General features: G+C 47.8%; 2 protein-coding genes across 3 annotated transcripts in view; both read right to left on the bottom strand.

Moving 5' to 3' along the window:
* Positions 1-169: 169 nt before the first annotated feature.
* Positions 170-9,398, bottom strand: LOC134506871 (RNA-binding protein 4B-like). Of its 2 annotated transcripts, XM_063317241.1 has the most exons (4): positions 9,314-9,398; positions 7,540-7,962; positions 3,293-3,950; positions 170-809 (listed from the first exon to the last, which is right to left on the bottom strand). In XM_063317241.1, the coding sequence occupies exons 2-3, from the start codon at positions 7,949-7,951 to the stop codon at positions 3,301-3,303; spliced, it is 1,062 nt and encodes a 353-aa protein (XP_063173311.1). In that variant the 5' UTR covers positions 7,952-7,962; positions 9,314-9,398; the 3' UTR covers positions 170-809; positions 3,293-3,300. The 2 variants fall into 2 exon arrangements, with proteins under 2 accessions (XP_063173311.1, XP_063173312.1); XM_063317242.1 differs by lacking the exons at positions 3,293-3,950; positions 9,314-9,398.
* A 2,831-nt stretch (positions 9,399-12,229) lies between these two features.
* Positions 12,230-26,843, bottom strand: part of SPTBN2 (spectrin beta, non-erythrocytic 2) — a 66,932-nt gene continuing 52,318 nt past the window's right edge. The window contains 8 exon segments of the mRNA XM_063316839.1: positions 12,230-14,914; positions 15,431-15,473; positions 15,945-16,118; positions 17,799-18,037; positions 18,132-18,207; positions 23,170-23,315; positions 25,179-25,375; positions 26,722-26,806. Of these exon segments, the coding sequence (XP_063172909.1) occupies positions 14,684-14,914; positions 15,431-15,473; positions 15,945-16,118; positions 17,799-18,037; positions 18,132-18,207; positions 23,170-23,315; positions 25,179-25,375; positions 26,722-26,806 (1,191 nt within the window). The 3' untranslated portion in view covers positions 12,230-14,683.

The following is a 26,843-nucleotide window of genomic DNA, read 5'->3' as shown; positions in this document are numbered from 1 at the left end:
AGGAAAAGAAACGTCTAGCTTTTTGCCCTTGAAAAGGACGGCATTTTGCAGGCGGCTGAGCTGAGGACACAGAGCACCTTCCGTTCTACTTGGATGCAAAATCACAAGTGTTCACAACTGGCGTGGTTGTCCTTTTAACCAAGATGCACGAAGCAGACACTTCCAAGGATCTGTTACAAATGTTTTATTATATTGGAGAAGGAAAAAAAAAGGGGAAGAGAGAAATGTCAACTTCAAAGGAACAAAAAGTCACAGGTTAATATTGATAGCAAAAGAAAGATTTCTACAGGGAGAGTCAAAACTCAGGAAGCTACCAAATATGACAATGTCTTCTCATAATAAAAAAATAAAAAAGGAGAACTGGATCAACTAGATTATTCAGTTCCAAAATTAAAGCCTACACAGGGGACAGGAAAGTCACAGGTCGAACTGGGATGGAAAGCAGTGGCCCAAATAGCCTTGGAAGGCCAAACATCTGTCCCTTGTTTCCCCTGGTGTCACTCTGTCTATGCTCGAAGGCCAGGCTTAGACAGAGATCAACAAAGCGAAGGGTGCAAGACCTGTTACCAACAACCCCACTCCCAATTCCTAGGGCCCTGCCCTCCCCTCTCTCCAATAACGCTTGGGGGATATTTATTTATTTATTTTAAAAGGGAAGAGGGAACGTTAGCTGTCACTAAGCTTCGCAGAGACACAGAATGTCCATTAGTGAGACCATGCTAAACACAAATCGACACATCGTGAAGCCTGGCATAGCTTTGACGTGAACGCGCCACAGGAGCCCGATGTCCAGCCCTCAAATAGCCTACCTGAAAAATAAAAGACACAGTTCATTTGCAGGCTCAGTGCTGGGGGCTGCCTAGAAAGACCTGTGCTTCCATGGCCGAGCCCACCCACATTCCTCGATCCTCAACTCAAGCGGGAAGAGGGTTGAGTGTAGTTGATTGGGCGGGGGGAGAGGGAGATTGTCAGTATATTAACCACTCTTTCGGAAGCAGTTCTGGAAGGATATCCTCCTTGTTGGGCTACAGATTATGTTAGTTTAGTGCCTTAAGGATGAGGGGAAGGGCAGGAAGATGCTATTTTCAAGCTTAAAACATTCATTTAAAAACCAACATTAGAGACTACCTCTCCCCATTTACTGGCAGGCCCCAGGGTGTTAGTGTCCCTTCCTGTATTAGCTGCTTTGAGATCTTCTGAAAGGTTGGTCATCGTCACGAGCTGACCCTTGGAACAGATCTAAGGCTGAGATCAAACTGGTCAGATGGCTACCATCTATTATTATCCACACCGGCAGCCGTTTTCCGATGTCTGTGTTGGAGAAATGTCTTTCTGTCTCCCTGATCCTTTTAACCGGAAATACCAGGAACTGAACTTAGCAACGGTCCCTGTTAGGGCGGTTCAAGCTGGATTAATTCTGGTTAACTTATTTTTTGCCAAAAATGCCCGAGAACCACAAAAACCTGACTATTGGGGGAGCCATTTCTCTTATTTGCAAGCAAAAGTTAACCAGAGGAACCTCCAACACTGGCCACCAGTCTTCCCCCACCTCACAGCACACAAAACTAAGCTTTTGGATGAATACCAGTGGGTCTTCGCTCCTCAGGGAGAGGGACGTTTGGGGACAGCGACAGAAAACCCAGTGAAAATATTGTAGTCTGAAATTTCAGGGACCGGAATCCACTCTTTGGAACTGTTAGGAAAGGGCTGCAAATAAACATTTCATACTATACGTCTGTTGCTTGGTCATATGTAGAATCCTGAAAATTGTTCTGGTTGCCTCATATGTAAAAGGCCCCCAAGCAACTGGAAGGAAGTACAGAAAAGGATTTCGAGGAGTCACAATACTCTAGGGTGTTTTTCTAGTTCTTAAAAATAGAAAGAAGTGAACAGCGTAATAAGGTATTTATGAAATTATGAACCATTTGGAAAAAGAAAAGAACCTGTCTTTCAGTAGGATTGGACCTTGGGGTCACCCAGTGAAAATAAATCACAGTGGCTTAAAGATGGGCAAAAACAAGGCAAACTTTTATGTCAATACACACTGCTAACTAAAGGAATTAATCCACCAGAAGATGTGCTGGTGGCCATGAGCTTCTATGGATTTTTAAGAGCTAGATGTATTTGCAGAGGGGTGCTGTTGCTGGCAGCTATTAGCCACAGTGGCTAAACGAAGACCTCCACAAACTGTTTCAGATACTACTGGATGGGAACTTCACTTCTGCTCGTAAAGCACCTGGCTTAGCCACCGGCGGAAGCGAAAGCTGGTCCAGCTAGATTTAGATTTCATTCACATAAGCCACTTTAGGTAACAAGTCGCCAGACTGGCATCTCAGAAGAAGCGCAGAATGGAACCTCTCTCAGACGTGCAGTAGGCTCGGAGGCCACACGCTGGGGCACCGTCTGTAACTCAAGGACTTGCTCTCCAACTTTCAAGCAGCTCTGGTGAAAAGCTGTTCTGTCTTCTGTCGGTCTGGGTGTGGCCACAGCACCCTAATTTCAGGTTTTATGGTGCATGCTGGGGTATGTGCAAGGAGGAAGGGACAAGGCACTGATGGTCCTGGGAGCAGAATGCAAGCATGGAGGGCAGTGGGAACAGAAGCAAAAACAGAAGAGTGGGGAGGGAGGGAAAAACAAAGGGCAAGCCTAGCCAGGGTTTTAGGAAGAAGAGAGCGGGGTCCGCTTCTCTCGGGAAAGACAACCGTGAGCCTGACCCTGTACCAAAACATACAAGTAGGGAGGAACAAAACCCACTGATTTGGGAACCAACGTTCTGGAGGACTCTGAAATGGCCATGCCATTTTGGGTGGTGGGTTAGCGGTTTCTAGAAGTAAATCCTTTGCACCCGAAGCAGCTTGAGATGTCCTGGACCTGGCCTGTTGGGTTAACCAGGATGGTTTGGGGGCCAAATTATCTCTGGGACCCATTGAGCCACTTTCAATCTGGAAGATTTACTTCTGGAAATCGCTGCAGGCGGCACGCTTGGCATTCTCCAGAACGTCCCGTTCCCAATCGGTGAGTTTTGCACGTGCCTACAGTGGCCTCTCTCTTTTTTGAGGACAACGGCCTCAATTTCCTCTCCCCACCAAGCAGCCTAGTCCGTTCCACAGGTTGTTACGGCTGCTGACGGTTCGGAGCTGCAGAGCCCAGCAGACACCAGGAGGGATCCTCTCAAGACATCTCCAGCCGCAGGCCGGTCCCCCAAGCCTCACCAGCAGCAGCCTCGGTGCGCCATCCCCCTCCTCCTCCTCCTCCTCCTCCTCCAAGCTACTCATGAAAAAAACGCTCTCACCTCGAGACTCAATACGCGGAGTATCGCAACCTGTCCGCGCCTGCATCCCGCCCGAAACGCTGGACATCGTAGAGGGAGGATCGCGGGACGGGAGACAGCTGAACGCGCTCGTATCCGTACACGTCTCCAGCGGTGGAAGCCGCGGCTGCCGAGCGACGCAGAGGGCTTCTATCCCGGGTGTAAAATGAGGACGTCGCGGCCACAGCAGCGACAGCTACCGCGGCTGCAGTTCCCGAGGTTGGCAGCAGGGGCCTCTCGTAGGGGTCTAAGGTGGTAGAGAGGCGACTGGCCATGGCTGTGGCTTGTGAGTACTGGGCGTACTGGGAATACTGGGCCATGGTGTGCTCCGCATAAGTGTCGTATGCAGAAGCCCCATAGGCCGCAGCGTTTCTCGCGCGGTACCGTTTATAGTAGTCCACCATTCCATAGGGGTCATCGTAATACATGGGATCCCCATAGCCCGTAGGGTAGGGGGTGCGCACCATTCCGTATTGCTCGCTATAAGGTTCGGTCAACTCAGGCACTTGCCCCGTGCGGTCTACTGGGCACTCTTTAGACCAGTGACCCTCCTTCCCACACCGGTAGCAGCCACTCTTGTCTCCCATCCCGGGCGCGGTCCTGAGCCGGCTGGTGGACAACTGCACGCGCATTCGTTTGCCTTGAAGAAACAGACGCAAGAAGGGCAGCTATAAAGATTTGTTAAGACAATTCAAAGCAAAAGCACAGCAGCTCAGAATTTAAAAGAAAAAAAACAACCAACACACCAGGAAATAACCCGCTACAACTAATGGGTCAAGAGGCAAGCCAACAGCTGTCCGTGGACATGGCACCTCTTCTGGTCTGGAGTGACCAGTAAGTTACGCTCAGGAAACGAAGCATTCAGCAGCGAGAGAGTTATTCTATCCTGTTTAGGAATACAAAGTGTTCAATTCATCTCCCCAATTTGCTGCTGGCCACTGAGAAACGGAAATGTTTTGGCAGGCCTGCAAGGCAGATAAAGAATTACAGGTCAAACCCCAAGAATCTTGTTTACCAGAACGTGAAAACTTATTTACATCAGAGACACCAATGGTGACAGACAGCATCCAGTGTTTTCTAGTAACTCTAGGACAATCAGAGTCACTGTTATTGAACTTTAAAGGAACAATTCTTATACTTAAGCTAAGCATTCTGAACATTTTCAATCTATTTCCCACTAACACAGCATGATCTGGTCTTCCTTCCTTCTCCAGTTTTACTCTTCTGCAGACATGGTACTGCCCTGACCTTGTTCCCTGCAGACAAATGCTGATATGGAATGATTCAGACATGTTCCATCCATTCTAAGGAAGGGTTCTTGCAGGCTTAGCACTCCTGAGGTATGGAGCTACTGTATACAATTGGTTCAGGTCCCTGCCAGCGGCCCGCACTTTATTCTTGACAGTGTGTTTTTGTACCTAAAGAAAAGTCTAGTGCAAGAGCTAGGAACAACAGGAATGCCTGGACTGCTGTGTGCCAGTAAGACCATCTATAAGGAAAAACACCCTTCTTCCCACATCTAGCCAGAACTAAGCCCACGTCAGGTATGGCTTCTGAACTGTTAGTCCAATGCAGCAGAACACTACCAAGCCATTTGGTCCATCTAGCACTTCCACCCCTTTGATTCCAGCGACTGACATGTCCAAATATGGCACATCGGTGGTGCTGGCTTCTGTACTGTAACTTACAGAGACACTGGAAAACAGAGGAAGCCCCCAGGAGACCGTATGCAACTCAGCTTCGTGAATTCTTTGCACTGCCTTGCCTGTTTCTGTCCAGCTGGATCAAGTTGCTAACCAGCATGTTAGATTACTCGGTAGAGATGCTGGCACTGTTCAAACAATCCATCAAACATCCCAAGTTGGCACTCTAGAAACAGTTTATTAGGTTTCCAGCTTCAGCCCTCCTGATTTCATTTCGTAAGTAAAGCTTTATCCTCCACTCCATGTCAACTCCTACCTGCACACAGTGCAGGCAATCCACTTTAGAGGCAAACAGCCCCTGCACTTCGAATTACTGCCTCAAAATTCATCCATTGTAATCGGAGACCAAGAACAGGGAGGGGAAATTCAAATACCACTGATATCACTTTCTCCATCTCTCTATTTCAGACATCTAGGGAGTCAGATCTTCCCTGAATCATTAAGAGATTTTTTTTAAAGCTACTAGCATTGCTTCAGAGTTCTGAAATTCAGCAATAATGTCTATTTGTTACTGGTCTGGCAACATCAATGAGACTTATTAAAATACTATTAGCAGAAAGACACATACCACCAATGCGCTAGACCAAGGAAACATTTTCCTTAATTGTTCAAATCCTTAATCCATAGTATAACACTGCATTTCAACGCACACTATTGCCCCATCACTTTGCTATCCCAAGCCTTTTCCCACCACAAATACCACTTTCTATCTAAAGGTATGCTATGTTTTCATTCTTGTTGCTTTGAGGATTTTTTGATAGTCAATTTTAGCCTGATGTTAGTTGCCCAGAGTTGCATCAGCAAGTAGGGTGGCCGTATAAATTGAACAAACAAACAAACATTCTCAAAATAATGTCCCATGAGCCAACCTTAAGTCCATTTCTAGGCTGTGACCAACCTCTCTTCTGACCACATTATCATAACCTTCTTCCAGATAAGTGAAAGGAAAAAAAAATGGTAAATATCCTTTGAATTGTTATATTTCTCCTAATCAGTAGGAAACATTAACAAACTGCCACTCTACGTCACCTGCAGATGCTACCTAAATTAAACGTATCAGAGGAAATATCTGAGATTTCTCCTAAAATACAGCCAAAGTTTTGTTTATTTTAATGCACTTGCACCAACCCCCATGTTGTAGATTTTTAACAGTTGACCACAAATCTGCTAGGGTGCTCAACATTAGTTGTAACAGCCTTGGCAGAAAGTTGTTACAAGTCCGCAACTTCTGGGATAGAAATAAAAAAGCAAGCTGAGTTGAAAATCTAATGCAGGGCGTGAGGAAATAGGCTGATATCGGAAGCAAGAAGAGGGGAAGGAGGAATCCAATCACAGGAAGGAGGATGGTAAATCAGGAAGCCACAGGAGACTAATATAGGAGTCTAGAAGGCTGGCTGAGGTTCGGGGATGGAGAAGTCGCAGTAATGTTGACTAGAGAGAACACCGGAGAGGAGTGCGAAGGGCTTGTGAAAAAAAGAGGAATGGAAGCCTTTTCATGTATTTATTAATGAACAGGCAGGAAATGGAGCAGGGAGGAAGTGAGAAGAAGACTAGGATCGAGATTCACTCCCCCCCAGACAGACTCCAAAAGACTGATTGGTATAGTTCAGTGTCTCACCAGCCAGTTTCCCACATGATTCTAAGCCAGTATGTGGTCTGTCCTGGCTTAGCATGTTGTGTCATTGTAGATTAAGATGGGCTGGCATCCTGTACAAGTCCAGCCAACTATGGTTTATTCAATAAAATCTGCTTAAACAAACCAAGGCCAAGCATCATATGAAGCCAACCACCAATCAAACCAACTTTGATCAACCACACGGCATATTTTTATCAATTAATCAACTGAAGGTCTAAATACAGAGTGACAATTCCTATGGTGTATTTTTCTATTATTATTTAAAAAAAAAAAAGCAAGATACCCTTTCTCCTTTCTGCCCATGCACTGGAAACCTAATGAAGTGTGGGAACAGGGCGGGTAATTTGCAAACAAATCTAGAAACTAATGCCTTTGAACTTTTAATAGTCTTCTCCTTATGTACTTGTGTTCAGCAATATTCTTACAGCATTTGCATAATTTACTGGGGTTTTAATTGCCTTATTTTAATGGTGTTCCTTTGAGCATTCAATGAACAGAAAGGATGATAATATCAGTAAAGAGAACTATTATTATTAATCTCATGGGCCTCAAAACTTCTATATGAAATCATTTCTGGTCTTGTTTTTCATAAAGAGCAATCCTAATTTGGATGAAAATACACCTCCTTTCTAACAAGCAGCAGGTCACTGAAACACATCTTTGCTGAAGTACAAAAATGCATTTAAATTCAATCTATCCTAAAACCAAATTCCTGGCATCAGAAATCAGACTAATCAAGGATGGAACTGAACTGGTGGACAACATGACCAGCTGCGGCCCCCAGACGACTAAATCTGGTTCTCTGGAAATCACCTCACATGGGGAGGAAAGGCAGCATGGGGAGATCTTTGGCTTCCGGCTTCTACTCCCACCCCGGCCCCACTTCCCACCTTGGAATTCTGTGTTGTCAAGGCCTCTGATGGCCTCAACGGCATCCTCGGCTCTCTCCATGTGCACAAAGGCATAATCTTTCACGATATCACACTCAAGCACAGGGCCATACTCCTCAAACTTGGACCGCAGCTCCAGGTTTGTGCACGTGGGGCTGATGTTGCCCACATGCAGCTTGGTAGAAGCCTTGCTCTTATTTTTACTGGCTTCCACATTGATGCAGACACCGTGCAGCTTGTAGTGGTGAAGGTTGCGGATGGCGTCCTCAGCTGCCGTCTTGTCCTCGATGTGCACAAAGCCGTAGTTCTTGATGATGTCGCACTCCAGGACTCGCCCATACTGCTCGAAAAGGGAGCGGATCTCCTGCTCCGTGGCTTCCCGGGGAAGGTTGCCAATGAAAAGTTTCACCATGGTGGCTAGAGCTGAGCAGGGGAGTCAAGAAGGATGCGTTAGTCTGCTCTTAACAGCTAAAACCAAACAGCAGGAGGCAATTCAGCAGCAACAAAAAGGCCCAAGTGACTGTAATGATCAAAGACAACCTCCCTTAAGTTTGCTCAGGGGATTTCATCAGCCTCTTCAAGCATTAACTTTAGGTGGTCCTAATTCCGTGGAGGAAGGTGTCTCCAAGGCTATCTTACTAGCACCTCTCCATGGGGAAAAAAACAATAGTAGGAAAAATCTGCTATACGGACAAAGGCTCCCCTTGATTTAGCACATTATGTAGTCAGAGTCCTAAATCGCAGGAAGGATCTTATGGACATGCAGCAGAGATCCCAAGAAAATCCTCTCACCAGCAAGGGACAAGAATGGTTTCACGATTCCATCTATATGGGAACAGTATTAAAGGGTTACAGATGAGCAGAAACCAGGTTCCCTAAAGGGAAAACTCAGTAATTCTTCTAGTGTTTCACCCCGCCGGTTTAAAAGACGTATCCATTTCAGTCTGCTTCTTCAAGCAAGTACTGTGCCTTCTCTACCTGCTAAAAGCAAAGCTGGTATTTGCTAGATGCAAATGAAAACAAAAACCTATAAATGATGTATAAACGAAATATAAATTACCCGTCAATGCAACCTTATCACTTCAAGGAACGTGGCTGTGGCCTCTAAGTACGTTTGTTTTTATTTCACGTGTTACCAGCATCAGCAATACGTGACATACTGTTATCAATGAAAGGCACGGGCCCCAGACCTTCTAGCTGGTCTGTCTTGTGTGGGCACCCTCTAAACACCTAAACAGCGTTATAAACACACACACACACACACACACACTCTAATATTAATTTCACATAATTAATGAAACGCTTAGGCCCCCAAAAGTGTGTCCTTGGGAGATGACGCCCGCCCGCCCACGAACACATAGACACTCATATATATCACATAATATGCTGTAACTAAAGACGACGACGACGATTACCGGAAGGAATAGGACAAAGGCTTGTTTCTGCGTATAGGTAGTTCGTGTAAGTGGGCGAGTGTGTGTGTAATATATGCGCACAGACAGACACACACACACATAATTATTAAACACCAGCACAACTCTGGACAAGCAGAGGCCATGATTGTGTCTGGGCGCGTACAGGGGGCGTGTTTATATTCCATCTCTGGGCCCGCAGGATTAGTATCGGGAAGGATGATTATTAGTCGAGGCAGAAGACCCGGGCCTCAGTTTTGCGTACAGTCGTCCGCAAGCTCAGCCTCACCGCCAGCATCTCCCCCGCCACCCGCTTCCTCCGCCCGCCCGCCCGGCGCGGCCCGGCCCGGCCCCTCACGAACCTCAGCGGTAGCCCTCAGCACAAAATGGCGGCGGCGGCGGCGGCTAAACTTCACGTCCTCCTCCAAGCAGCTCGGCCCGCCTTCTAGGTCCTGATTGGTCCCGTCAAGAGACGCCGCGCAGGATGAATGGACGAGGCGGAAAGTCTCTGGAAGGCGACAACCCAATCGGCTCCCGCCTTGAGCAACGTTCCGAGGTGATTGGCTCTCGTCCGGTGAGGCCATGGGAGGTGACCCCGCCTCCCCGTGCGGGTACGTCAACCCTTCGGCCAATCGTATCAGGCAAAGGATGTTAACGCTTGCCGGGAGACAGGCGGAAAAGGAGGTCGTAAATCCGGGTTTGACGCGTGGTTGGGAGGGCGGGATCTTGGTGAGACCATTGGAAGGGCGGGGGAGGGGGAGGCCAGACTGTTCCATGAGGAGGATGCGGGGGGAGGCCAGACTGTTCAAGGGGAGGGAGGAACTGGACGGTTCCATGATGTGCATTCGTTGAATCATTATTTATTACTCATTTATTATTTATTATTCATTTTTCAAGGCCTCCCGCTTATCCTCCCAACAACCCTGTGAGGTAGGTAAGGCAAAAGAAATCACTCCGGAAGTCTTTGGGCTGAATGGGAATTTGAACCCTGGCTTCCCAGCCCTTTTCTAATGCTCTAATGCCGTGTTTCTCAGCCTTGGCCACTTTAAGAGGGGAGAACTTCAACTCCCAGAATTCCCCAGCCAGCCATGCTGAGTGGGGAATTCTGGGAGTTGAAGTCCACCCCTCTTAAAATGGCCAAGGTTGAGAAACACTGCTGTAATGGTTTTGGTTGGGATAGCATTAAGGTTGTTAGAGGGCTCAACAAGGGCTGGGAAGTAGCATTGCCACACTTCAGCACAGCACTATTTCCCTTTGATGCAACAATCCAGCAGGTAAAGCTTTTCGCAGGAAAATAAACTAAGCAGAATCAGGCTGGTTAGCAGTTGGATGGGAGACCACCAGGAGATTTGCAGGGTGACAGTGGGCTGGATGGGAGGTCATCTTCCAGGTTGTTGCCCAGAGAATCTCACAGATGTGTCTGTGTGGTCACCTGGAGTTAAGCTCACCTCAAGGGAGTATTTAACTTTTTTTCTATTCCTCATGGTCCGGAAAGTAAGGACAGAGTTGGGAGGGGAAAAAAAGCATTGAATCAATTGATTAGCCACTTGAATTGCTGAAGCAACTTGTTGATCAGAATGAGGTAAGAGGGGTGGAAATGAATGGAGCCCATGGGGGATGCCAGTTGACTATTGGGCCCCGGGAACTGGGAAATTAATAAAGTTCCTTGCATCATCAGACCACTTGTCCATCTAATTTAGTATGATCTGTGCTAGTTAAGGTAGACCTCGACTTATGACCACAATTGGGACTGGAACTGCCATTGCTAAGCAAGGTGGTCATTAAGTGAATCACACTCGATTTTACAGGTACTCTTTGCTTAACCACAATTGAGACTGGAACTTTGGTTGCTAAGCAAAGCAGTCATTAAGTGAATCCAACCTGATTTTATGATTTTTTTGTGGCAGTCATTAAGTGAATCACTGCCGGTATTAAGTGAACCATGTGGTCGTTAAGCGAATCACACGGTTTCCCCATTCACTTTGCCAGAAGCTGGCTGGGAAGGTCAAAAGTGGCGATCATATAACCATGTAATGCTACAACAGTCATAAATGTGAACCTGTTGCCATGCACCCAAATCATGATTATGTGACTGCAGGGATGAGGCAATGGTCGTAAGTGTGAGGAGCGGTTGTAAGTCCGAACCATCATTAAACAAATGGTTAAATGACTACCTGTATGACCTTTTTTGCTGTGGTCATTAACCAAATCACCACAGTCGTTAAATGAATCACATGGTTGTTAAGCAAATCTAGTTTCCCCCATTGACTTTGCTGTGAGAAGCCAGCTGGGAAGGTCACAAGAGGCGATTGTGTGACCCCCCGCAACACTGCAACTATCATAAATGCATGTTGCTTGCCAAGTGCCTGAATTTTGATCACATGACCATGGGGATGCTGCGATGGTTGTCAGTGCAAGGACTGGTTGCAAGTCACTTTTTTCAGCACAGTCTTTGGTCACTAAACAAATGGTTGTAAGTCAAGGACTACCTGTAGTAGCAGTTTCCCAGGGTCGCAAAAAAGGATCTTTTCCAGACTAGCTGAGGGATCCCACAGTCATGAATCCTTCACTGAAACAAGAAAATCAGATTCTACTCCCCATGGTTCGGAAGAAAGGTCTGGTTTCAAAATGAAACATCCCAGCAGGTGGCAGCAACTCAGAAGCCAGGCATGACTGGGCCCAGTTGACACTGGACGGGAGACCACCAAGGGCTAGACTAGCACGTCAAAGGAACTCCCAGAAGGAAAACCATTTCTGGATGGCTGCCTAGCACAGATCCAGATCTCCCCAGGAGCTGAGCTCAACTCGGGAGTTGAGTTAAAGGGAAACACGGTGGGTCTTTGAGGAGCTTCAGATAATCCTCTTTCTCTGCCCTATCTAAAGATTCAAGGATCAGACTTGAAATCTTGCAAATCAAAAGCTAGCTCTGATCACTGCGCTACGGCCCTTTCTTTAAAAGACCCGAGGGTGCCGGTCGAAACACTCAACCTCGGCAACTTTAAGCTGTGTGGACTTCAACTCCCAGAATTCCCCAGCCAGCACTTGTCTAAAAGCACAGAGCAGGGGACTGGGGAAGTTTTCACTTGCCGGGCCCCCTCGTGCACATGGGAGAGTTGGCACGTCATGCTAAGTCGCGGGTCTTGGAATGCAAATTACGACAGCCGAGCTCCTTCAGCACTATAGGCCACCAAGCAGAGACGAGCCTGGTCTGCCGGAGAACCATCAAGCCAGCAAAAGCCCCATTTTGCCACAGGCCCCCGTGAAGAAAAGAAGCAGGCTGCTCTCTCCACAGATTTTTTATTTTTCAAAAAAAAAAAAAAAATATTGGAACAGATGCCACTGCAAACACATGGATAATAGTCCCCAACACACAGAGAAAACACTGCTGGGGGCCCTCGAGGGGCGTGCCGAGAAGGCAAGGGGGTCTCCCTAGTAGGCCGGGCCTCCCCACCCCTTCCCCTCTAAGCAGCCTGAAAAAAAAAATCCTCCTCAGAAGGCAGGCGATCCCCTCTGGGTCTTTCTGCAACCCCATCCGTGTGCCAGGGCTGCAGAGGAAAGGTGGAAATGCAGGGCGGCATCCAAGTACGCATGGAAGGCACACCTGGGTCAGGAACCAAGACCGGGGTGGGGGGAGACCACAGAGCGAGGTCACAGTGGGGATCCTGCTCTGGTCGGGACCCTGACAAGCAGCTGGCAGAGGAGTCCCACCAACCCAACAGAACAAACTTTGGTGCTCGCCAATGGATTTGCGGGATGCTTGGAGAAGCCCAATTGTGGCGGCTTGAGGGAAATCCTTCAGCTCCCTGGTTCTGAGCGAGGCCCTGCAAAATGTTCTCTTCTGCCACACGCAAGTGGGCGCTGGCCATGCGTGGGCTCCCTTGGGGGGGGGGCAAAGATCTGTGGCAGTGGCCACAGGAGGCAAAGATCAGCCCAAAGATCTCTAGGTGATAAACTGAACGGCAACACTGCCACCCGCCGGCACCTGAGAAACGGAAACTCCGCCACTTGGGAATCTTCCTCGTAGACTGGATGGCCTTTGTTCTAACCCTGAGGACTTTGTGCGCTCCGAGGCTTGACAAAGGGGGTGAAACGGGCGTGGGATGATGAATTTTGCATAGAATAGAGCAGGATTCCTCAACCCTGGCCACTTTAAGAGGGGTGGACTTCAACTCCCAGAATTCCCCAGCCAGCATGGCTGGCTGGGGAATTCTGGGAGTTGAAGTCCACCCCTCTTAAAGCGGCTAAGGTTGAGAAACCCTGGAATAGAGGCTAGGGGGAGGAAGGGAGGGGGCTATTAAACTAGCCTTCCAAAACTTGGTGATCCACCAGACGCATTGGAACCTCGCCTCCTGATTTCTTAGCCGGTGGAGGGCACCAGTTTGGGAAAAGCCGCCAAAATGATCCCAACTGGAGCAGATCTATTATAACAGCACTGCCGGGCATTGTGTGGACAGAGAGGGGACCCCTGTTTTAAAGCAGAGGGTGGTGTGGGTGCAGGGCAGCGCAGCGCAGTGCGGCCTGGATTGCCGGTCACTGGTTTGAGCCAGAATTCACTTGGGCTTCCTAGTTGGGGGAACCGCTGGCGGCAAAAGCTGTCTTAGTTTAAGACCCCCCCCCCCCCTATTCCAGAGCACCAGAGAGATGCTCACACCTTGCAGGCACCGTGAGGCAAGCTAGGAGGGTGGGCAGCCGGTCCGGAGACTCAGCTGCAGGGAGGAGTTTCATCCCAGGGACCCCTCCTGAAACCTGAAGCCAGCCCCCAAGGTTTTGGCCCCCCTTCCCTTTCTCTCTGCTGCGTTCAGGCTAGGGAAGTGTGAGAAGATGCGCACCAGGAGAGGCAGGTGCAGGGCCAGCTCAGCATCCCTTGGCCAGGCTTCACTTCCAAGAGGAGGCTGCTTCCCAGCCCCAGACTTCCCAGTGCTTAAGCTGCAGGGCCAAGCGGTGCGGCGTGTTGCATCCTCGGTTCGATTTTTGAAGGGGTGCATGGATAGGTGCCTATCGCGATTTAGCTAAACCTTTAAAGGGGGATTTTTCAGGTGTTTCGAAGAGGCCCATCTCGCCCTTGCACGTTCCCGTCAGGACGGGGGCCAAAGCCTTTTTCCAACATGATGTGGCCTGCTGATGAGGTTGCAGCAAGGTGGGTCTGGGGAGCCAACGGCCTTGGGGCGCGGACGGAGGAGGTGAAGCAAGTGTGATACCAAAGGAAAGCCAAAATGGTCCGTTTTGTACCTGTGGGACTTCCAAGGGCGTCCCTGCTACCAGGACCCACAAAGTACCAACATCCCTGGCACTCATTAAAAACTGGGTTTGGATCAGCCCCAGGCCACCCCCTTCCGTGGCCCGTTCGCCCAGATGCACGCCCCTGCCCCCCACCCCAGATGTCCAGCATCTGACAATCTGCCCCGCCTCAGGGAGGCCTTTCCCCAGCACAGCGCTGCCACAACTGCGCTTTCCCCTTGCAACAGAGGCAACGTGGCCTGCTTCGTTTCGGTTTTCTTTGTTGTGGGGAAGGAGGGGGCCGGAAGGGGAGGCATTCCTTGCAAACGTCAGAGATGCTTCATGCAATCTGCAGTATTTAAGAAAAGAGCCATGGCCAGTTTTGTCACGCCCTCACCCTGCTCCCTTTGCCGATCTCAAGCCCCTCGCCGCACCTCGCACCATCACTGCTCAGGCCTGTACAGATTTTTCGCCAACCGCAGCAGAGCCCCCCGCCCCTCTCCCGCCGACGGCTCCTATTTGTTCTTCTTGAAAAAGCTGAAGCGTTTCTCGCGGTCCTTCTCCTTGGGGTCTTTGCTGCGCAGGGTGACGGTCCCTTCCGAGGCGCTGTGGGGGGGCATGGGGGGCATCGACATGGCTCGCGTCATGCCTTTGCTGATGAGCACCGGCTGATCTTCCGCCGGGTCTTGGGGTGGGAGGGGGCACGCGGCGGCATTGATCACTCGCATCCAGCTGCTCATCTCTGCCTGGAAGGGAGGGCAAGAAAGGGGGGGCCGTGAAGCACGGGCAGAGCGTTTCCCTCCAGTCGTCAGAACCCGACCAAAAGCAGGAGATAACTAGTTTTCCCCCAAAAGGCTCTAACGGGCTGTCCTGCAGTTTTGCAAAAGTCCTGTGATGTAGCGAGGAAGGGGCGTGGTGGAAGGCAACCCCTCTCGATCATTAAGGGAGAAATCAGAAATTTCTTCAGAAATTTTTTCAGAAATCAGACTTTATGCTGTATGATGTACCTAGAACGTGAAGCTGGCCGAACCTGCAAGTTGTCCTTGAAAAAACGCGTGTTTCTATGTTTCTTTTAAACCAGAAGACTCGCACATAACTCAGTGGTGTACTAAAAGGGGTCAAGGAATTCCTGTATTCAGTTCTTTGGCTTCACGAAGCCTGTTAAATGCCTTTCTGAAAGTGGGGGGGGTAGGAGGGAGCAGGATATAACTGGGTGATGGAGTGGAGGACTATTTAGAACAAACATCTAGAGATCTACTCACCTCATCCTTTGCTTGCAATAAATATTCTTTGCCATCTGTTAATCTGCCGAGAGAGAAGAAAAGCAAGCAGGAATCAACTGGTGTTAGCTGAGGAATCTCTACCCCCCAATTCCTCCGGCTAAACCAGATAAATAATAGTACGTAAAGAGAGACCCTCCATGGGGCTTCGTGCAAAACACCCACCTGAGACACCAACCTTTATATCTATTTACTGGGAGTTAAGTCTTGTTGAACGCGTAGGATTGTGTTTGCTCACAAAGGGTACTTTGGGACTGGGCTGGGCACCAAAAACGGTGACAAACCCTTGGCATCTTTTGCTACAATTCCCAAGATTCCTACTGGCACAGGAGGACCTGCCAACCTCGTGATTTTCAGACAAGCCTGCAACTGTCCTTAAATGGCGGGGTGTGGACACATCCTACCAGTACTCAGTTGCGCATTCGAAACCCAGGAAAATTTGGAAGTAAAAAAAAATGCCGCCGATGCCACCTGGCCACAAGCAGCCAGCGCTTACCCGAGTTTAAAGACATGCTTGCGTTTCTTGTAATCGAGAGCCACGTTGCACTGCGCTCCCTGCAGGCCGACGGGTGCTTCTCCGTGGTACGGGATGCCGTTGCTGGCATGCTTGCTGTCCTTGTAGAACCCGAAGCTGCTTTTCTGCACAACGCAATAGATGGACTGCCAAGACCTGGGGAGGCCAGATAAGAAAGATGGTCAGAAGCATGTTCTGGAAGTCCTTTTCCCTCCCTTCTGCCCTGCTGATTCGGTCCGGAAGGGTTGGCACACTCCGGGTTCCTTTGATTAAATAATGCCATCTATCGGGATCCTGGAAGAGCACCTTCTCTCTCGCAGCTCCTGCCCTATGGGTCCCCCTGAGAAACCCCTGCTGGTGTTTCAAAGGGGCCTAAAGGCCTGGCTCTTTACCCAGGCCTTTGGTGGGGACGACTGACGCCTCCTTTTTGCTTCGGTGGCTGCCTCTCGTTTCCACTCAGTTTGCCATTCTGTCATCTCTGCCCTTTTTTTGTTTCTTGTGGTTTTAAACCATTTGGGAATGTCTCAGAGTCACTGGGAGTCGGGCACCATCGGCATGCAGTTGGACTACCGCAACACGCTCTACGTGGGGCTGTCCTCGAAGGGTGTTTGGCAGCTGCAGCTGGTGCAGAATGCAGCTGCCCGGGTTGTAAATAGTGTCAGCTACTCGGCATACGTAACACCACGGTGTCGGGGGCTGCATTGGTTGCCAGTATGATTCCGGGTGCAATTCAAGGGGCTGGCTGTCACCTTTAAAGCCCTTCATGGTTTGGGACAGGATTACCTGAGGGACTGTCTTTTCCCAGTTGTCTCTACCTGTCCAATCTGGTGCAGCAGGATGGGCATGCTCCGGGTCCCATCAGCCAAGGAATGTCGGCTGGTGGGGACCAGGAGACATGCCTTTTCTGCTGTGGTGCCTGCCCTCTGGAACATCCTCCCTCCTGAGATTAGGATGGCCCCAACCTTGTTGGGTTTTTGGAAGGCCTTGAAGACCTGGCTTTGTGGAGTCCTTGGTGCTCTCTGAGCCTTGTTGTTTTCTTGCAGACGTTTCATTGGCACTGAAGATGTTGCCTAGTCTGGCAACGAAACGTCTGCAAGGAAACAACCAGGCTCAGAGAGCACCCAGGACTCCCCAGTTCAACCCTGAGCTACAGAGATTCTCTTCAATTGGTACCTGGCTTTGTGCCTGGGCCTGGGGTCCCAAGTGCGCGAAGGGCCCTGTTTCCTGGTTCTGCTGACACCAACCGATTTTAATATCTCTTGGCTGCCACTTATATTTATATTTAATTTCTTTTGTGCTGTTTTAATTGTTTGACTGTTTTTTTATGACTGTTAGCCGCCCAGAGTCACTGGTTTGAGATGGGCGGCCATATAAATCGAATAAATAAATAAATAAACAAACAAATCATCATCATCTTCGTATCTCTGAGTTCTGCCGGTGTACTTCTTGTATTTTCCCAAGTGTGTTTATTATTTTATGGAGCTGCATGGAAAGTCTTGGGAGGACCAACAGGGATGTGCTCAGCCTCCTCCACCCCGGCTCCTTACCAAAGGCAGGGATATCAGGTCCCAGAATTCTCAGCAATGTCCATATTGGCTAAGAATTCTGGGAGCTGAAGTCCTTGGAGCCCATCCTCCACGCTGGGGAAGGCCATCGTCCACTGTCCAACACGCTGGGTTCTCAGCCTCTATCAGATCCCTCTCATGTCCTTCAAATTATGAAGGACCCATCTTCTGGACCCTGCAGCTTAGGTGGAATTATGGGATATTCTAACCACCTTCTTGTTACGTCCTTCCATACCTAGTCTTTACATTCACATCGACACACGCTTGTCACCTGTTAGCTGCCTTTTTGCCATGGGACTCCATTTCCTGCTTCCGATGTAACATTCCTTCCATCTGTTCTGGAGCCGAGTGGTCGGGTGTTCGCGGGGGCACCGTGACTGACTGCACGGGACCCGTACTGAGTGCAGCTGGCTTGGAACTGAGTTTAGGGGAAGAGGGTGGGCTAGGCTCTTTGCCCTTGGATACAGAATCCAGCTGTGACCCATTGGCTGCAGCTGATGATTCTGAAATCTGTAACGGTTGGGGTTTGGTTAGAATCACAGCTCGGTCAGGAAATGCAGCATTTTTATTTTTCCCACCCAGCCTTGCCATCATTCCCCATTACCTGGGGAGATTCCGAATCTGGGTCAATCCCGTTTTGAGATGGCAACTCCAGAGCTAAGCCTTGTTCTCCAGGGCTCCTGGGGAAGAGAAGAGGATGTGCCACTTAGTGCAAAATTTCAAAGTACCAAAGTGATTGCATACTGGGGACAAAAACTTCCCTGCAGGGATATTTCCTTCCTTTGTTGCAAGTATTCCCCTGTTGACACGGTACTGAATCAGGATTTCCACCTAAGAATTGGAGGAGAAGATTCTCCACAGAAAAGTCACGACAGCTCAGGAGCTTCTCCTTTATCTTATTTTCTTTAAAACAAATACAGGTAGTCCTTGACTTATGGCCACAATTGGAACCGGAATTTCTGTTGTTAAGTGAGGCAGTTGTTCAGTGAGTCATGCCTGGTTTTACGACTTTTTTTGCCATGGTTGTTAAGCGAATCTGGCTTCCCCCCTTGACTTTGCATGTCAGAAGCTGGCTGGAAAGGTTGCAAATGGTGGTCACGCGACCCCGGGACACTACAACCATTGTATAGATGCTGATTGTCAAATGCCAAATTTTGATCAGATGACTGCAGGGATGCTGTGCCATTCATAAGTGTGAGGACCGGTCACAGTCACTTTTTTCAGCACCGTCATAACTTCGACTGGTCATTAAACAAATGGTCATAAGTCGAGGATTACCTGTAACTTCTAGTATATTCCTAGTATTCCAAATCTATAAAAACAAAGACAGCAAATGTTAACATTTGGAACTGGGGAACCTGGTGAAATAATTATATAACACCGGTAAGAAAGAAAAAAACTTCAGCTGATTTGCAACACTGAACTGTTGGTGTGTGTTGTCTTTCAATATTTGTATTAATATGGGCAACAAAGAAGATTTTTTAGCACTGTGGTTGATTTTTTTTTAACATTTATTACATCATTTTCTTCAGCAAAGGATCGTTACCTTGTCGTGGTGCTGGAGCTTGAGCACCTCAATGATGCCATGAGCTAAACTGTGAAGGGCCACCCAAGATGGGAAGGTCATGACAGAGAGGTCAGACTAAATGTGATCCCTGGGGAAGGTAATGACAACCCACCCCAGTATTCTTGCCATGAAAACTCAATGGATCAGTACAACCAGAGAGATGTCGGTATACCATCGGAAGATGAGACCCCCAGGTCGGAAGGTGGTCAAAATGCTACTGGGGAGGAACAGAGGATGAGCTCAACTAGCCCCAGACGTGATGACGCAGCTAGCTCAAAGCCGAAAGGACGGCTAGCGGCCGACGGTGCTGGTGGTGAACGGCGGATCCCACGTTCTAAGGATCAACACACCATTGGAACCTGGAATGTAAGATCCATGAGCCAGGGCAAACTGGATGTGGTTATTGGTGAGATGTCAAGATTAAAGAATATTGGGCATCAGTGAACTGAAATGGACTGGAATGGGCCACTTCACATCAAATGACCACCAGATCTACTACTGTGGACAAGAGGATCACAGAAGAAATGGAGTAGCCTTCATAATTAATAGTAAAGTGGCTAAAGCAGTGCTTGGATACAATCCAAAAAACGATTGAATGATCTCAATTTGAATTCAGGGCAAGCCATCTAACATCACAGTGACCCAAATATACGCCCCAACCACAGATGCTGAAGAAGCTGAAGTAGAGCAGTTCTATGAGGATTTGCAGCACCTACTGGACAACACACCTAAAAGAGACGTTATTTTCATCACGGGAGACTGGAATGCTAAGGTGGGCAGTCAAAGGACACCTGGAATTACAGGTAAGCCTGGCCTGGGAGAACAAAATGAAGCAGGACATAGGCTGATAGAATTTTGCCAAGACAATTCACTCTGCATAACAAACACTCTCTTCCAACAACCTAAGAGACGGCTTTATACATGGACTTCCCCAGATGGACAACACCGAAATCAGATTGATTACATCCTTTGCAGCCAAAGGTGGCGGACATCTGTACAGTCGGTAAAAACAAGGCCTGGAGCTGACTGTAGTTCAGATCACGAACTTCTTATTGCACAATTTAGGATCAGACTCAAGGGATTAGGGAAGACCCACAGATCAGCTAGATATGAGCTCACTAATATTCCTAAGGAATATGCAGTGGAGGTGAAGAATAGATTTAAGGGACTGGACTTAGTAGATAGGGTCCCGGAAGAACTATGGACAGAAGTTCGCAAGATTGTTCAGGAGGCGGCAACAAAATACATCCCAAAGAAAGAGAAAACCAAGAAGGCAAAATGGCTGTCTGCTGAGACACTAGAAGTAGCCCAAGAAAGAAGGAAAGCAAAAGGCAACAGTGATAGGGGGAGATATGCCCAATTAAATGCAAAATTCCAGAGGTTAGCCAGAAGAGATAAGGAATTATTTTTAAACAAGCAATGCGCGGAAGTGGAAGAAGACAATAGAATAGGAAGGACAAGAGACCTCTTCCAGAAAATTAGAAACATCGGAGGTAAATTCCAGGCCAAAATGGGTATGATCAAAAACAAAGATGGCAAGGACCTAACAGAAGAAGAAGAGATCAAGAAGAGGTGGCAAGAATATACGGAAGACCTGTATAGGAAGGATACCAATATCGGGGATAGCTTTGACGGTGTGGTCAGTGAGCTAGAGCCAGACATCCTGAAGAGTGAGGCTGAATGGGCCTTGAGAAGCATTGCTAATAACAAGGCAGCAGGAGACGACGGCATCCCAGCTGAACTGTTCAAAATCTTGCAAGATGATGCTGTCAAGGTAATGCATGCTACATGCCAGCAAATTTGGAAAACACAAGAATGGCCATCAGAGTGGAAAAAAATCAACTTATATCCCCATAGTGAAAAAGGGAAACACTAAAGAATGTTCAAACTATCAAACAGTGGCACTCATTTCACATGCCAGTAAGGTAATGCTCAAGGTCCTGCAAGGTAGACTTCAGCAATTCATGGAGCGAGAATTGCCAGATGTACAAGCTGGGTTTAGAAAAGGCAGAGGAACTAGGGACCAAATTGCCAATATCCGCTGGATAATGGAAAAGGCCAGGGAGTTTCAGAAAAACATCTATTTCTGTTTTATTGACTATTCTAAAGCCTTTGACTGTGTGGACCATAACAATTTGTGGCAAGTTCTTAGTGGTATGGGGATACCAAGTCATCTTGTCTGCCTCCTGAAGAATCTGTATAACGACCAAGTAGCAACAGTAAGAACAGACCACGGAACAACGGACGGGTTTAAGATTGGGAAAGGAGTACGGCAGGGCTGTATCCTCTCACCCTACCTATTCAACTTGTATGCAGAACACATCATGCGACATGCTGGGCTGGAGGAATCCAAGGCTGGAGTGAAAATCGCTGGAAGAAACATTAACAATCTCAGATATGCAGATGATACCACTTTGATGGCTGAAAGCGAAGAGGAACTGAGGAGCCTTATGATGAAGGTGAAAGAAGAAAGTGCAAAAGCTGGACCAGAATTTTGGTTCCTAAGTGAAGCAGTAATGAAGGGGTGGCCCTTCATGGTTTAGCTCATGGCATCATTGAGGTGCTCAAGCTCCAGCACCACGGCAAGGTAACGATCCTTTGCTGAAGATACTGTAATGATCCTTTGCTTCCAACTTAGCTTCCCATTAAATCATCCAAAAGGTCACTCACCTATCATGTCTTTTAAACTCCCCCTCTTCGATTCTCCTTTCTATTTTATTTCCAAAAGGAAACACATTCTCTTTGTCTACCATATTCTCCAATTCTTAAAACTAGTTTGGATGATATATGGAATTCACATTCATGCAAATTGTCTCCACTTTGGAAAGCGGACAGGAGGGGCTTGGAATGATGCAACCACCGCATTTCAATCTGGGGCATGGTGGGGAGGATACAATTCCCCCAGTTATGGATGCTGATGGATTTTAAAGTGGGGAAGATAATCATTCATACACTTTCAAATTGTGTAACTTTACTTGCCTCTTTGTCATCAACAAGAGGGGCCAGTTCAAGATTTGAGAGGCTCTGGGACCAGATGATCAAGGTCAGGCACTCCCTCGCTAGCCCCCTTCCTCCTCCTCATCTCAGCCCCAATTTTCTTGCTTCTCCCTCCACCCCAAATCTGTACCACTTCCCAGAAGAACAAGGCAAAAATAAGCAATCCATTTTTCTTCTCCTCAGTCTTGGTACTAAAGGTGACAAGAGACCAGTTAGAAATTTCAAAATGCTGGGCTGATCTGGAATGCCTTGCTCAGATTTAAATTGCCCGCAAGCTCTTTGTGTTCATTTCTCTTTATTAAACCTCCTCCAGACTTGCACAAAATTCCCTCCTCCAATATTTGTCCCCCACAACAACAGCTCTGTGAGGTAGGCTGGACAAATGGACTGGTCCGAAGTCAACAGTGAGCTTTCATGGCTGAAGAGGTATTTAAACTCAGGTCCTCTGGTCCTAGCTCAACACCGCAAACCAGGGTTTCTCAACCAGGGTTGCGTGGCACCCTCGGGTTCCGTGAGAGGTCACTAGGGATTCCCTGGGAGATCACGATTTATTTAAAGAATTATTTCCAATTTGGGCAACTTCACATTAACGAGGTAAGCTTCATTCTTTATTTTAGTTTAAGAGCCCTGTGAATGCATACATGCAGGCCTACCCATGAAACGAATATAATAATTTGGTAACTTCTGGCCTCTATTTGAGCCTGAATGGGCAGGGGTTCCCCAAGGCCTCGAAAATATTTCAAGGGTTCCTCCAGGGTCAAAAGGTTGAGAAAGGCTGCCCTAACCATTACACCATACTTGCTGTCTGCAGAGGTTTTAAGCAAAAGGTGAAGAATACTGGTAAAACCAGCGTTATGAGAATGAGGGTACTGGACACCAAGGAATTAATTTTAAATTTGAGAAAGGAGTGCTCTTAATTCTACTTTTATTTCCCACTTATACACATTTAGACAGCAGCCTGGCTCAAACTGGGGTTGCAATCATAATTCTCAAAATGCAACATTCTCTGCTACACCCCGTCCCCTTGCCAATCTTGCGCCTGCCCTCTTCCCATGTTGGCCCAGGTCTCAGCTCTTACCCGTTGGCCTGAGTGGTGCTGGGCAGGTGATGCCCCTCCAGGTCCAGCGTCTGTGGCATCGTGACAGTGGGTTCCAGTGGTGTTGGTGTTGGCAACCTCCTCTTCCTCGCTTCTTCCTGTTCATGCCGCCGATGAGACTCTTCCAGCTGGAGGGAAAAAACAACATTATGGAATTCACCACCCCCACCAGAATTCAGTGCTATGATAGGACACTAAAGGAGCCCAGAAGGACTTCTTAAAGAAATCATAAATGGAGATTTATTTCCTGCACTCAGAATACTATAAGATCAGTAAAGTTGGTCTGTAATATAGACAGGTAGTCCTCGACTTACGACCACACTTGGGACCAGAATTTCCATTGTTAAGTCGTTCTGGTTATAAGTCGAGTCACCACATGACCAGACCTGATGTTATGACCATTTTACAGCGGTTGTTAAGTGAGTCCACCTTTCCCAATAGGTGCTTCTTTGCTGGAAAATGGCAAAAAAACTGCCCGGAGTCACTCCTTGAGTGAGATGGGCGGTGACTAAATTTGAAATATAAGCAAATAAATAAGTAACATCACAAAATGTGGTCACGTGACTGCGGGACGCTGCAACCGGTCATAAATGCGAGCCGATTGCCAAGCACCCAAATGCGATCATGTGACCGAAGGGTATGTGTGTGTGATGTTTTGCAATGCTTGGAAGTGCTTTAGAGGCCATGGAGCACTCATTCTAAGACCGTTGTAACTTCGGACCATCGTTAAACAAATGGTCATAAATTGAGGACTACCCTTATCCTGCCTCTTCTTAAGCTTCAAGGCAGACCCCTGAATTGCCACCCACCCTTTATCCTTACAAGAAACTGCAAGGAAGATTTGGCTGAGAGAGAAAGGGAGTGACTCTGGATTATGCAGGGAACTTCACAGCTAAGGAAGGACTTGAACCCAGGCCTCTTCAGGCTAGATCAGCAATCTACCCATCACAGCACATTGCTGACAGGCTTGTAATTTGAAAAAGGAGCACGTATTTCATCTGACAAGCATGCACGAGATGAAACCAACTCTGATCCACAAAACCTAATTCGGGACTTAATTTATTAGTGAATTTATTCACAACTGCCACAAGACTCTGTAAGAGTTAGGAAAAAGGATATCACAAACAAAATGATCCAAGCTTAGACGAGCAGCTCCAACTTCACCAGAGATGCTCCAACAGCAGAACAAACCATTCCTGACCACAGAACAGAGGGCATTTTAGGGCCAGAATGCTTCGGCCGGAAAAAAAATGTGCACACCCCTGTTCTTTGCTGCTCCTTCACTAAGTGAAGATGTTTGTGACAGTGGAACTGCAACCTAAGGTTGGACTGTTCAGTGTTTGAAGGCAGTGTTGGGTGCCTTTTGTAAAGATGTGCCAGATACTTCAAATTGAACAGGTTTCAGGACTGAAAGATGGCCCCAACCTTGCTGAGTGTTCTGGACCTGTTCTGACCCTTCTGGAAGGGTTCCAGGTTCAAAAGAGGGCCATTCCAAGCCCAGAATGCTTCCAGGAAGGGTGGACAGCACTTCTGAACATACAACGTGCTCTTATCTCACTGTTCAAGTTAGCCATGTTTTGCACTAGCCTCCTGGATGGACAAATTCGTTCCTTGCAAAGCTAGCTTGGACGCATCCTTTATGTTTCCATTCCTTACGAACCATCCTCTGAGCCTGACCGATGTTAAGGCAGGACGTAAATTTTAGGAGGCAAAAATAGATATACGTCAACAGCATAACTGTTTGGGAAGACTCCAAGTCAGCTGGGGAAAGGACTGACTTGGGCACTCCCTCTAACCGGTCCAGTCTCTCCAGTTTCATTCTGGTTGGTTCATATATCGTATTACGCTCCAATGAACTTAATCGTGGCGTCTCTGCTAAGCCATCATCAACCAGGTTCGTACAACTGTGCTAAGGTATAAACCAAGGTCTGTAAACCCCAGTGGCTGGATTTGCGCAATAAGCTATGGTGACGTGCTCCTTCTTTACTAACCGTCGTGAGTTTCTTCAGTGCCAGGAAACGTTCTTCCCAGGCGGCTACTGATTTCTGGAAGCCTTCATGTCGCTTGATCAGGTTTTCAACTTCGTCCACGTTGTCGCCCAGTTCAGTGGAGCGCACAATTGGTTCCTGGCTGGAAAGCCACGCTTCTGCCATGCTGGCATCCCGCCCGAACATCAGCACTTCCATAACTGTAAGCAAGAGGGAGAAAGAGAAAGAGGATCCAGGCTTTTTCTGGATCTGGTACCAGTTGCATTGCTCTGTTCCCGAGCCAACATCCTCCCTGAAGCTTTAACAAAGCAGAGGAGGGCAATGTCTTGTGGGCTGGAGGCCACAGTTAGCTTCTGAGGAGCACGCCGGGGAGAAAAGGCTAATAAGCTTACTTCAAATTGGCTCGGACTCCTGACCATCTTAGGCACCCGTCCATGTTGTTTTCTTAGCAACAAAAGTGGCTTGCCACTGGGATATTTATCCAACTTTCCAGTTTAACCTACTGACTTGGTATTTCCTGATGGCCTCCCATCCAAGTATTAAGGATGGCCGACCTGCTTAGCTTTGTTGTGATCAATCAAGTTTGGCCAAATGCTGCCACCTGGCTAGGCACGATGGTCTCCTTTGAGTCAAGCTCCATTTCTGGTGATGGCATGTAATTTTCTTGGCACCGCCGTGCAAATAGTTTGTTGTTGTCTTCTTCTGGGTTGTCTGTTAAGACTTCAAAGCCAAGCCCTAGAATTTGGCAGTCTCCTGTCCAAGCACTAACAGGTCCAACCTTACTTAGCTTTTAACCAGCCATAGTCAGCTGGACGCATATTGGGGAGGACCTCATATTTTACACATCTGATTATTTACACATCTGATTATTTATTTTTTTATTCAAATTTATTAGCCACTCAATTGCATTGGACTCTAAAGTCCTTGAGGTGCTGATAATTTGAAGTATCATCTCTTCCCGTAACGCAGGGGAACGGGGAAGGTCCTTTTTAAATGCCATTAAGACCAGTGAGGTTAGGATGTGATGCCATCTTTGGGATGCCTTTTTGACTGACCCTCTCTCTGCTTTGCCCCTTTAACCCTGGCATTTAGGAGAGCTTCAGAAATGTTCTCCTTTTAGGCTATTTTTGATTCGTTCCGTAGATCAGTGGAAGAATGTTACAGTCATTTCTGCACATCCTTCTCAATGGCATAACCTGTAATTGGTAACTTGTTTCTCATTTCTTCTGGGCATCGCTTTTGAGAGGACAAACCTCTTAAAAAGGCATGAGATTTCAAATAAAAGAGAAATCATACCCCAATCGGCCCCAAAACTTGGTGTCAACCTTCACTGCTAGTTCAATTCCCCAGTTGCTGTGTCGGAATCCTACCTTACCTTCAGGATAATGCCAGAGGTCATTTCCCAAACAACCAAGAAAGAAACTGTTTTACTGGGAAAGGTAGCGCAATGATGCCAGGGCCTGAAAAATGGGCTGCCCACTGCCACAACCCACCCTCCACACTGCATCACACCCCTCCCGTCCCCCTTTGCCTTCTACCACCATACCTATTTGTAACCAGTCCATTTTCTCTTGCCATTTATTATTGATCTCCTTGCGGCGTTCCTGCAACTGAGACAATTTCTCTGTGATCTGGGTCACAAAACAGGGAGGGTGGGGAAGAAGAAGA

The sequence above is a fragment of the Candoia aspera genome, chromosome 17, assembly GCF_035149785.1.
Source record: "Candoia aspera isolate rCanAsp1 chromosome 17, rCanAsp1.hap2, whole genome shotgun sequence".
Lineage (NCBI taxonomy): Eukaryota > Metazoa > Chordata > Lepidosauria > Squamata > Boidae > Candoia > Candoia aspera.
Note: the sequence above shows the minus strand (reverse complement) of the source record. Positions and strands in the feature narration are given on the sequence as shown.